The 12,635-nt window shown below is 44.0% G+C and overlaps 1 protein-coding gene across 2 annotated transcripts in view; it reads right to left on the bottom strand.

Moving 5' to 3' along the window:
* The window catches only part of LOC144670141 (nuclear receptor ROR-alpha A), a 181,701-nt gene that overhangs the window by 77,356 nt on the left and 91,710 nt on the right, over nucleotides 1-12,635 (bottom strand). For both annotated transcript variants that reach the window (XM_078532609.1, XM_078532610.1), the window contains exon 2: nucleotides 9,266-9,351. In XM_078532609.1, the coding sequence (XP_078388735.1) occupies nucleotides 9,266-9,351 (86 nt within the window). The remainder of the gene's footprint in view (nucleotides 1-9,265; nucleotides 9,352-12,635) is intronic.

Raw genomic sequence — 12,635 nt, forward strand, 5'->3', positions numbered from 1 at the left:
GGCCCATATGTTTTAATTAGTTAGTCACTGGCTGTTTAATTAGAAGCAAAGCAGCTGCCAACTGACAAGCTGGTTTTTATTAACACCGCAGCACTTGTGCATTTGCGAGAGAATAGCCCAGGAGAAGCGGGCTGGTTTATTCTTAGTGCTGCAGAGTGATTTATCATCTCTACTCATCTTTAGCAACATGCCTCATTAAATCCTTCTGCTTGTATTAAATCCCTGCGTTGATACAGTAACAACAATATCAGAGCATTGTGCAGCCTCCCTAACCGCACTGAAAAGGACTCAAAAGCGCCGTTCAATCCATTGTCCTTATAGCCACGCCGACCTGAGTCTCCGATCAGCTGCACTCCCGGCAATCCGACCTCACTTCACCTGCACGACTCGATTTCACCCATTCTTTTGCACTCTTCCAGTGAAACTGTTCTGATAACATCCATTTCAAATTTACCTTTTACTCATTTTATTTTGCTAGTGAGGTGTCAGCCTTGGGTAGCAAGACCCCTCGGAGTCAGAGGATCGTGGATTTGGGCCCCCATTCCAGAAACCTGGACGCTCCAGTGCAGTGCTGCGGGAGTGCAGTGCTGCGGGAGTGCAGTGCTGCGGGAGTGCAGTACTGCCGGAGGTGGCACTATGGTGCTATTTTCAGATTCGCGAGGAGTTCTCTCTGGTGCCCTGGACAATATTTATCCCTCAATCAACAGCACTAGAATCAGGTTATCTGGTAACGACTGCATTGCTGTTTATGGGATCTTGCTGTGTGCAAACTGACTGCCACGATTCCAACATTACGAACAGTGACCACACTTCAAAAGTACTTCATTAGCTGTAAAGTGCTTTGGGACGTCCTGAGATGGTGAAAAGAGCAACATAAATGCAAGTTTTTCTCTCTTTAGCTTACCTCCTGTGGCACCATTGACAAATTCAGCGCCATTAACACAGGTACACAGAGCAGGGCCACACAGCTTCCTCTGGGTACATGTGGAGGCACAGAACCAGCCCAGGCCAAAGAGCAGAGGGAGCCTGGACACATCCTGGACCTTAAGGCACTGTTAAAGTGGCAGCCCACACCAACTTCCACCTTTAATGGAGTAAGGTATCTTTGATGGGGCCACATAAGATGGAGCTACCAGAGCAGATGAACAAAGGTTTGGTCAAGGTAGGTTTTAAGTAGCGTCTTAAAGGTCGTGGTCAGGGTAACAGAGGATTTCCATTGCGTTTGTGGAGAACTGACAGTGGCAAAGCGGGTTCAGATGCAAAGGAATTCCTCATCATTAACTCTGCTCCTCTCCTCAAAACTTGATCTATAAAGTTCAGAATCCATAGTTTTACATTGGCATACCCAGAAATATTGACAGGGACAGTCCATTTGGCTAAACCGTGTCAGTATTTATCATCTATACGAGCAGTATTCTTAGTCGTATAACCCTTCCTGTCACCATATCTCTTTCCTTCAAGTATTGAAATGGTCTCTGCCCCACAAACTCTGTTAGTGCATTCCATCATCTCACAACCCTGTGTGACAAAAGTTCCCTTGCTCTCTGATCTAAACATATTAAATTTAATCTTACATCCGTCCTCTCGTTCTACAGCCCTGGAAAAAAGTATTTTTCTACTTAGACTGTCCTATTACTTTTAAAACACCTCCAACAAACCTTCCTTTAACCTCTCCCTTCAGTGTTTCTCACACCAGGCAGCCATCCCAGTGAATCTGTGCTGTTAACCCCTTTATTGTCTCAGCATCCTCCCTATAGATTACACTGTGCACAGTTCGCCAACTGTGGTCTACTAAGGTTTTATGTATGCGATTTCTCCAGATAATTTCGGAGTTGAAGAGTTTCTGAAGTGACCAAGGTGGGCCGTTTCACCAAAACACTACTTTACCCCACATTTAATGCAAGGCGCCATCTTGGTAAAGGAGTTGAAACAGGAAGCTGCTCGAGGAGAGGAGACGACAGCTGGAGAGAGGGACGGGGAAGACACAAAGACAATGTGGACTCCTTCTCCCTTTTGGTACAGGATAATCCTCCACTGGGATCTCAAGGGCCACAGCTGAGAAGCTGTGTGTCTTCTGCCCTGGTCCCTGAATCATCCCGAAATGAGCTGCTGTGTAGCAGCTAGCACACTCCAGCGAATCACGTAGGACACAACTAACCACTTCTAACCTCTTGAAAAAAACTGCTCTTAACTCCTAGTCTCTGTTCCCTCTCTTCAACAACAGCAACAAGCTGCATTTCATTTAGTGCCTTGAGCATAGTGAATATATCTCTCTTCCCAATCTATTAATCTCTCAGTGTCCTCCTGGAGGCCGCTGCAGTCCCTCTTCACAGACAATCTACAAATGTTGTTGTTCTGTTATCCAGCCCATCACTCCACTCTTGATCATCAGCAAAGTGATGGAAGGGTTCATCAGCACTGCTATCAATCACCAATACCCTGCTCACTGATGCCCAGTTTGGGTTCCGCCAGAGTCACTCAGCTCCTGACCTCATTACAGCCTTGGGTCAAACATGGACAAAAGAGCTGAACTCCTGAGGTGAGGTGAGAGTGACTGCCCTTGACACCAAGGCTGCATTTGACCGAGTGTGGCATCAAGGAGCCCTAGCAAAACTGGAGTCAATGGGAATCAAGGGGAAAACTCTCCACTGGTTGGAGTCATACCTAGCACAAAGGAAGATGGTTGTGGTTGTTGGAGGTCAATCATCTGAGCTCCAGGACATCACTGCAGGAGTTCCTCAGGGTAGTGTCCTCGGCCCAACCATCTTCAGCTGCTTCATCAATCACCTTCCGTTCAACATAACATCAGAAGTGGGGATGTTCGCTGATGATTACACAATGTTCAGCACTATTCATGACTCCTCAGATACTGAATCAGTCCATGTCCAAATGTGGCAAGACCTGGACAATATCCAGGCTTGGGCTGACAAGTGGTAAGTAACATTCATGCCACACAAGTACCAGACAATGACCATCTCCAACAAGAGAGAATCCAACCATCGCCCCTTGATGTTTAATGGCATTACCATCGCTGAATCCCCCACTATCAACATCCTGGGGGTTAACATTGACCAGAAACTGAACTGGACCAACTATATAAATACTGTGGCTACAAGAGCAGGTCAAAAGCTGGGAATTCTGAGGCGAGTAACTCACCATCTGACTCCCCAAAGCCTGTCCACCATCTACAAGGCACAAGTCAGGAGTGTGATGGAACACTCCCCGCTTACCAGGATGAGTGCAGCTCCCACAATACTCAAGAAGCTCGATACCATCCAGGACAAAGCAGCCCCTTGATTAGCACCCCATTGACCACCTTCAACATTCACTCCCTCCTACACTGATGAACAGTGGCAGCAGTGTGTACCATCTACAAGATGCACTAGCAGCAACTTGCCAAGGCTCCTTCGACAGCACCTTCCAAACCTGGTAACCATCTAAAAGGACAAGGATAGACACATAGGAATACCACAGTCTACAAGTTCCCCTCCAAGCCAAAAATCATCCTGACTTGGAACTATATCGCTGTTCCTTCACTGTTACTGGATCAAAATCCTGGAATTCCCATCCTAACTGCACTGTGGGTGTACATACTGGAGTGGTTCAAGAAGGAGGCTCACCACTATCTTCCCGGGGTAATTAGGGATGGGGCAACAAATGCTGACCTTGGCAGTGAGGCACACAATGCCATGAAAGAATTTTTAAAAAACCACATTTATATTTATTGAAATGAATTATGTTCCCAACATGTACCCCAATGAAGGGGATGGAGAATGGTATGGCCAACTGTGCCAAAGGCTGTAAGAAGAATGAGCGGAGATAACATATTCACAGTCACAGACAATGTTGCTCATGTGCTTGTTTAGACTTTGGTGTTGTGAGAGGGGCTTAATGTGGAGAGATTCAACCAAAGAGAAGCAGGATAGTACAAATTTGAGAGCTGACAGTGCATTCAAGGACTTTGGGGGAATCTAAATAACACAAACAGAAACTACATTGGCTGTGTAATCAGGACAGTCTGATATGTTCAAAATGCACTTTGCCTGTTTTTAAAAAGCACAATAGCCCAAATCTTGCAGGCAGTAGCAGTGGCACAGCACTTGCTGCTCAGTACACTGAACACAGTACAGCAGCCTGTAGATTCTTTGTGGCTTTTGAGCAGAGAGTTGCTCTCAGTGGATGTTTGATCTGGTGCTGTGCTTTCTCCAGGTGAGCTGTGTGAGCAAGAGTGAGGCTCTTCAACCAATCAGATTGCAGAGTCTTCACCGAGCCATTCAATATTTAAATTAGGAAGTATAAACCAGGATGTAAAAGCTTTGTTAAACCTGAATTAAACCTTGGTTAGACCATACTTTGAGTACTGTGTGCAATTCCGGTTATTGTACTATAGAAAGGAGGTAGAGGCACTGGAGAGGGTGCAGAGAAGATTTATGAGGACGATACCAGAAATGTGTGGGTGTACATATCAGGAAATAATCGACAGGCTGGCTCTCTTCTCTCTTGAAAAAGAGAAGGTTGAGGGATGACCAATAGAGGTCCTTAAAATTCTGAAGGTTTTGATCGAGTGGATACAGAGAGAATGTTTCCTCTTGTGGGGAAGAGCATAACTAGAGGCCATCAGTATAAGATAGTCACCAAGAAACCCAATGGGGAATTCAGAAGAAACTCCTTCACCCAGAGAGTGGTGAGAATGTGGAACTCGTTACCAAAGGGAGTGGTTTAGTGAATAATACGGACACGTTTAAGGGGAAACTAGAAGACAAGCATATGAGGGAGAAGGGTTTAGAGGGTCACAATGATAGATTTAGATGAGGAAAGTTGGGAGGAGGCATGGACTGGTTCAGCCGAATGGCCTGTTTCTGTACCATATGTAATCCTCTGAATTAAATCATCTGCAGAAAGCAAACTAAATATTGGGAGAGAAAGATGAGATTAAGCAAGAGAGAGAGAAAAGAGACAGACATTTTTTTTAAATCTTAATTTTTAAAAAATTGTATCAATAATTAAATGCAGAAAGGATGAGAGTCCTGAATGCACCATCCCTAATTTTCCTGGTATGTTTAGTGCGTTACTCATGGGTTAAGCACCGTAACTTCTTATAGTGATTGCAAGTCTCCTGTGGAGTGGAAGGACAAATTGGACAGCAGCTTCTGTATTTCCTCATTTAATTGCACATGTAGGGACTCCAGAAGTTGCTGTCCAATGTACACTGTAACAACAGTGAGCGCAAATCATTGTTAGTCTCAAAACAAAATCCAAGCCAATAGCTTTAGAGACAGAGCTCAGCCATTTAGGGCTGAAATGAGGAGTGATTTCTTCACTCAAAGAGTTCTGAATCTTTTGGAACTCAGGGGGGTGTAGGAAGAGGAGGCGGCAATTTAGCCCCACGAGCTTATTCTGTTTTCGCATCAGATCATGGCTGATCTGCATCTTACGCCTTTTCCCCATATCCCTTAATACCTTTGGAGAACAAACCTATCAAGTTCAGATTTAAAATTAACTATTGATCTAACATTAATTGCTGCCTGTGGAAGAGAGTTCCAAACTTCAATCACCTTAGGTATGTACAAATGTTCCCTAAACTCAATCTGAAAGGCCTGGTCTAATTTTCAGACTATTCGTCTAGTCCCAGACTCCACAACCAGCGGAAATAGTTTCTTTATACCTACGCTATCTATTCCCTTTAATAGCTTTAAAGAAATGGTTTAATCATCCCTTAACCTTCTGAATTCCATGAGTGCGATGCTAGTTTATGTAATCTCTTCTTGTAATCTAACCTTTGGGGCCTACACTTTTTTTTAATCTGTTCATGGGATAATGGGGTGGGGATCAGCATTTATTAGCCACCCTTGAGAACTGAGTGGCTTGCTCATCAGAGGGTAGGCCATTTCAGAGGGTATTTAAGAGACAACCTGGAGTCACATCTAGGCTAGGCCAGGTAAGGGCAGCAGATTTCCTTCCCTAAAGGGTTTTTTACGACAATTTGACAATCTCATTCATGGTCATCATTAGACTTTTAATTCTAGATATTTTTATTGAACTCAAGTTTCACCATCTGTGGTGGTGGGATTCGAGAATTACGGTGGGTCCCTGGATTACTTACTCCAGTGACAATACCACTGCCTCCTCCAAGGTCAACCTATCCTTCCTAAGGTGTGGTGCCCAGAACCTGCTGACAGTAACTCCAGGTGTGATCTGAACCAGGGCTTTTGTAGAGCTGAAGCAGACCTACATTTACAGTTTTTACATTCAGGCCTTGGCTCCCCCGAAAAGCCTGGGCTTTGATTTGAGATTCTTTCTCCGTTCTGTGACTCTGAGCAAGTAGAGCTGCATATCCAATTTCTCAGGATGCCTCATTCTCAGCTCATTTACTGAACTCTTGGAGTATTTTTTTTAGCTGTTTTTTTTCTTCTAGTTCATCTTGAAATTGATCTCAAGAGCTTAAGGTCAAGTTCACACTGTCTTTTAAAAGAAGATGTGCATGATTTAAACAAAGCAAACCGTGCTGATTACACAGCTACTGGAGTTGCTGCTTGTATTCTGAAATGCTTATCGGGGCAAAATTTGACAGAATTGCTAGCGATCTTACACAGACTACCTTGAATACCCATGAGCAAGCAACGCCACACACTGCTGCTTATCCGGGGGTCTTCATTGACAAAACATGAGAATGGTTCAAGGGATGAGGGACTTCAGTTACGAGGATAGACTGAAGAAGCTGAGTCTCCTTAGAGGAGACTTGCTGGAGGTGTTCAAAACCATGAGGGGGGTCTGGGCAGAATAGATTGGGAGACCCTGTTCCCAATAGTGGAAGGATCAAGAACCAGAGGACGCCGACTTAAGGCGATTGACAAAGGAAGCAACAGCAACATAAGAGGAAACTTTTTTTTTACATAATAAGGGTTGGTATCCGGAATGTACTGACTGAGAGTGTGGTGGAGGCAGGTTCAATCGTGGTTTTGAAAAGAGAGTTGGATAGCTACCTGAAGAGAACAGCAGGGCTGTGGGGAATAGGTGGGAGAGTAGCACTAGGTAAATTACTGTTGCAGAGAACAGCAGCATGGACACAATGGGCCAAATGGCCTCTCGATCTCGACCATTCGAAGCTTGTATGATTTTTTTAAGAGCATAACTCTGTTCCATTCAGTTGAGAGAGAAACTAGTGCTTTTCTAATTTGAGTTCATTAAAAATGGGTGAATTTTGAAGCATGCACATTGGAGTCCACCTCTATAAATAACTCGGTTGCCTAATTATTGTTTGTAATAGCCTCGGAACTCCACCTCATTTTTACTGGCTGGCTCTAACTGATTTTGACATCGAGCCCAGGAAAACATTGATCGCAGTGACTCAGCAGCACTGTAAAACCAACTTTGCAAGCTTTACTCTCTATCACTTTAACGAGGATCGAGAGTCTGTGGTTTAAGTAAGTGAAACAAATGCCAGAATGAGTTGAAAACGCGTTTAAATGGGGAAGTTTTTAATTTGCCATGTCATTCAGGGACCATGCTCCAGTCCTGTCACAGTTCGAGAACTTTATCTGGCTAGTGTTTCCGACCTCCCCCTTGAATATTTATTTGTGGTTTCCATGGGAAGCCATTAATATTCTGCTCAAATGGATTACGTTGGGCTGGTTTCCAGTTTCAGTCCCATAATGAAAGCTATCCCAATCAGAGCAAGGTGCATTCTCCGGTCTGCAGGAGCACATGGGAATTGTAATCATTGTTTCAGCACTTGTCGAAACTTTAAACCTGTTTTTCTTGCACTACATTCCTGAAGCACGTGAAAGATGGAAACTCTCAGTCCCAGTGTATCAATAACAAACTGATCTTGCGCCTAAAATATACTTCATATCAAATAGTGATGATCAATTTCAGAGATAAATTGCACTGGCAAGTTATTATTTCTTCGGAAATCAGAAATAATTTAGATACTCCAGCTACAAGAGGACCTCGTTTGAACTTCTTGTCCTTCATGTTTATTGCAGCTAAATTAGAAAAATAACATAGTAAACAAGTCCATGGTCTGTTGGCCTGTCCTATCAAGACCCCCCTTTTTTGGGAGAGACTGGAGGAGTTTATTTTACAGGGGGGATTGTCACAGAGATTACTACCTTTACTGAGCTTTGTCACTAGGCCAAGGATTGGTGACCTATCCCCACCAGGAAAGCCAGAGTGCAGGGTTGGTGGTAAGTGTGATTGGAGTGTGCAGTGATGCTCCTGATGAATTTGGACGTTTACACAAACCTACCTGGTGCTTGAACAGTTCATAAAGGAGCAAACATGAAGCTGTCTTTGTGCTTAACTACATACATAACAAAAAGATGCACTAACTAGGAGATTACCAATGTGCCTCTCCTGATGATTCAAAGTATTTGACGATAATTCAGTCATTTTGAACCAATAATTGGAATTGCCAATCTGAGTTGAGCAAAATATTTAACAAGGGGAAGCAGAAATTTTGAATGATTGGAACATTTAAATGAAATGTCTTTGAACTAAGAGTTTTGATTGATGAAATTCTTTTTGTAATATTTGTTCATAGAAATGTTACAAAGGCCAAACCAGCAATTCTGGTTAAGTGTTTTCTCCACAAGTAACCTCAACTAATCCTAAACCTACTCTCCACACCTTTAATATTCCTTTTCAAAGCAGCTCTCTTGTAAAATAATTGAACATAGGTATTCAGGAACAAGGGGAGGTCATTCAGGCCCTCATCAGGTCATCACTTTACGTTCTTAATTCCATCGTCATGCCATCATTTATCCCTCAAGTCACATCATTAGACAAAGATTATCTGGCCATTCACCTCAATGCTGTCTGTAGGAATGTGGTGGTTTGCAAATTGGCTGCTGTGTCTTCTGTCTCACGACAATGGCAATACTTCAAATGCCCTTCATCAGCTGTGCAATGCTGTATAACCAGCTTGCTATCAATGCTGTCCCATTCCCCCTCATACTTTAGAGGTGTCAGCTGTGGCTCAGTTCATAGCACCCTCGCCTTTGAATCAGAGGGTTGTGGGTTCATGTCCCACTCCCGGAAAAACCAAGAACTGTGATTGTACTCAAAAGAGTTGCAATCTGTGACTGTTGATAACTCGAAAGAGTTTCCCCCTCATACTTTAATGTGTCTTTATTTCATTAACAACCTTTGTGTGTGACACTCCATCAAAAGTCCTTTTGAAAATCCATACACATAGCTTGACAGCATTTTCTTTATCAGCACAAACTTCCTGACCACTCGGTACAAACACTTGGATATCACCCACCTTGCAGCCTTCACATGTTATGACACCATAATGGATTCCTGACGATTTATCTCCACAGATCTTGCATGGAATAATTTCAATTTGAGCTGCAACAGAAAAAAAACAAAGTAAGTATTTAATCACAATTCACTTTTTTGTCCTCTAAAGCATTTCCCAAAGCAACCCCTTTTTTTACAGTACAGTCCAACAATCTGTTAACCATTGTCCATTTTAAACCTTCATTGTGAAGTAGCACGGATAAATCACTGGCTTTCGGGATTTCTAAATTTACCACCCGAGACCTCTGGCCTAATGCAGAATGCCCCAACCAACAGGTGCTGGTCCCGTTCTGTTAGGTAATTTCCAGCTTTTAATTACATTAGGCTGAATTTAGCAACAAAATCACACTGTCAGATTGCTGCCAGATGCTTAAGGGAGCTTGGTGAATGCGTGAAGAGGCAGTGTTGAGCGGGAGCACTGTCAGAATTTGTAAATTCAAGCAAAGGCCCCATTTCTCATTCAGGAGGATAGACTGGCTGGATTTTGCGTCAGCACCGACCGTGTAACTGTCAGCACTCGCCATCAGGGCTCCTCTGAAACTTATAGCAACTTCTGGAGTCTGGACATGCGCAGGACAACATGAAGATCCAGAAGCTGCTGTCAGTGATTCTACTCTCCTCCAGTGAGGGCTCTACTGAAAACTCCAGGGCCTCAGTCAATGGGAAACCTTCTACTCTTACACCCCTAGTGTCATTGTAAAAACTCTTGAAAAAGTTAAGACTGTTGAATGAGGTGTAGCAGGGCTTTTAACAGAATAATTACTGCGAAAGAGTAGTCTGTGGAATGCCAAATTTCTCCATTTTGATAAGCAATTCTACATATGTTTAAAAGGATAAAATGAAGTTTACTTACAACATTTTTAGCTTCTAGCTTAATCCCATGCCAAGCATTTATTTCGCTACTTATAATTTTTGAACCATGGTTTCAGTGATTTAAGTTCCTGGTTTGCTGTCTGTGACAATACTTCAATGTGATTAGTTGCTTATCTGTTTGATGACATCACTGTTGCTGGATGCCTGGAGATCCCCTTGACTTGGAAAAGAAGAAGTCTCCTTCGGGGCTGGGGGTGGGGGAGGGGGTGATGGCAGCGAGGAGGGGAATTCACTTAGTTTCTGTCACTGCTTGTAACTGCAGGAAACAAAGGGTAATGGTCGATGGATGCCCTTGCGAATGGAATGTTGTCTCAAGTGGTGTTCCACAGGGCTCGGTGTTGGGACCCTTGCTGTTTGTGTTATATATTATCGATTTGGACGTGAACGTGGGGGGGCACGATTGGGAAATTTGCAGGTGACACAAATATTGGCCGAGTAGTGGATAGTGTAGAGGATAGCCATAATCTCCAAAACGATATAGATGGGGTGGTGGAGTGGGCAGTAAAGTGACAGATGGATTTTAACATAGAGAAGTGTGAGGTCATACATTTAGGGAGGTCAAACAGTTACAGGGATTACACAATAAATGGGAATATACTAAGAGGAGTAGATGAAGTGAGAGATCTTGGCGTACAAGTACACAGGTCCCTGAAGGCAGCAGTTCAAGTAGACAAGGTTGTAAAGAAGGCATATGGAATGCTCTCCTTCATTGGCAGAGGTATAGAATATAAAAGTAAGGATATAATGTTGGAATTGTATAAAACACTGGTGAGGCCACAACTGGAGTATTGTGTGCAGTTCTGGTCACCACATTACAGGAAGGACGTAATAACTCTGGAGAGAGTGCAGAGGAAATTTACAAGAATGTTGCCAGGGTTAGAAAAGTGTAGCTACGAGGAGAGATTGGATAGGTTGGGGTTATTTTCCTTAGAACAAAGAAGGCTGAGAGGTGACTTAACTGAGGTGTACAAAATTATGAGGGGAATAGATAGAGCGGACAGGATAAAATTGTTTCCCTTGATGGAGAATTCTAGAACCAGGGGGCATAGATTCAAGATAAGTGGCAGAAGGTGTAGGGGGGACATGAGGAAGAACTTTTTTACGCAGAGGGTAATGGGTGTCTGGAATTCGCTGCCCAAGTTGGTGGTAGAGGCAGAAACTCTAAACTCCTTTAAAAAGTACCTGGATCTGCACCTAAAGTGCTGTAAGCTGCAGGGCTATGGGCCAGGTGCAGGAAGGTGGGATTAGAAAGGGCACCTGGGTGTCCTCGGGCTGGCATGGACAAGATGGGCTGAATGGCCTCCTTCTGTGCTATAACTTTTCTATGGTTCTATGGTACAAACTGGTATAATGGCAGCAAGGATTATGTGTCCTCATCAGTGATGCCCAGACAGACTTTGCAGGGTGTAGACCTGGCAGCAACATCACCAAACATTGGCGTTTGGAGTTCCTTCACATTCGTGACCACACACACACCTTATCTGGCCACAGACCCATCACATGGCTTAAAAGATCAAGGAATTTTGGGCACTGTGAGTTGCACAGGTAACTGCAACACAACTGATTCTTCTCCACCATCCTCCATCCACCTATTGAACCCTGCAGCCAAACATGTCTCTGCCAACACAAGCAGAACATGCCCACATTGACATTGAAGAGTAAGAGGCGGCTTGATTGAAACCCTTAAGATCCTGAGGGGTCTGGACAGGGTGGATGTGGAGAGGATGTTTCCTCTTGCGGGAGAATCTAGAATGAGGGGTCACTGTTTAACAATAAGGGGTCGCCCATCTCAGACAGAGATGAGGAGAATTTTTTTCTCACAGAGGGTGGTGACTCTTTGGAACTCTCTTCCTCAAAAGGCAGTGGGAGCAGAGTCGTTGAATATTTCTAAGGCAGAGCCACGTAGGTTCTTGATGAACAAAGGGGGAAGGGAAATCCACCAGCTAACGACCCTCTGAGAGAAACATTTCTCCGCGTCTCAGTCTGAGATGGGAGACCCTCCAACTTTTAAACTGTGTTAAGATGGTTAAACTAGTTCTGGACTCCTCCGCAAGGGGAACCATCCTCTCAGCATCGAAACCCTGTCACTGTCCCCTCTGGATAGTTTCGATCAGATCGCCTCGCCTGCTGTTCCTGCAGTTCCAAGGAGAGAGCAGGAGGTGGCAGTGTGGCTCTGAGCATTGCTGCCCGGTTCCTGAGGCTCCCCACAGCCAGCTGTGAGGCTGAGAGTCTCGCTGAAGTATACTCTGGGCAAAGCGTACGTGGATGTCATTCACTCAGGCTGCGGCTTTCATGATGTTTGCAAGACATAAATGAATGTCGAATCATGATAACCGTGTTTAATGTTGTAACATTCTAACTTGAGCAGCTGAGGAGAGGCTATGTCACAGGTTTAACCCAGGTGCCTGTTAGAAACTAGTTTTGGAGAAACCGCATTGATCTTCTAAAGGACAAGTTCT

Source organism: Cetorhinus maximus, chromosome 30, assembly GCF_964194155.1.
Source record: "Cetorhinus maximus chromosome 30, sCetMax3.hap1.1, whole genome shotgun sequence".
NCBI classification, from domain to species: Eukaryota; Metazoa; Chordata; class Chondrichthyes; order Lamniformes; family Cetorhinidae; genus Cetorhinus; species Cetorhinus maximus.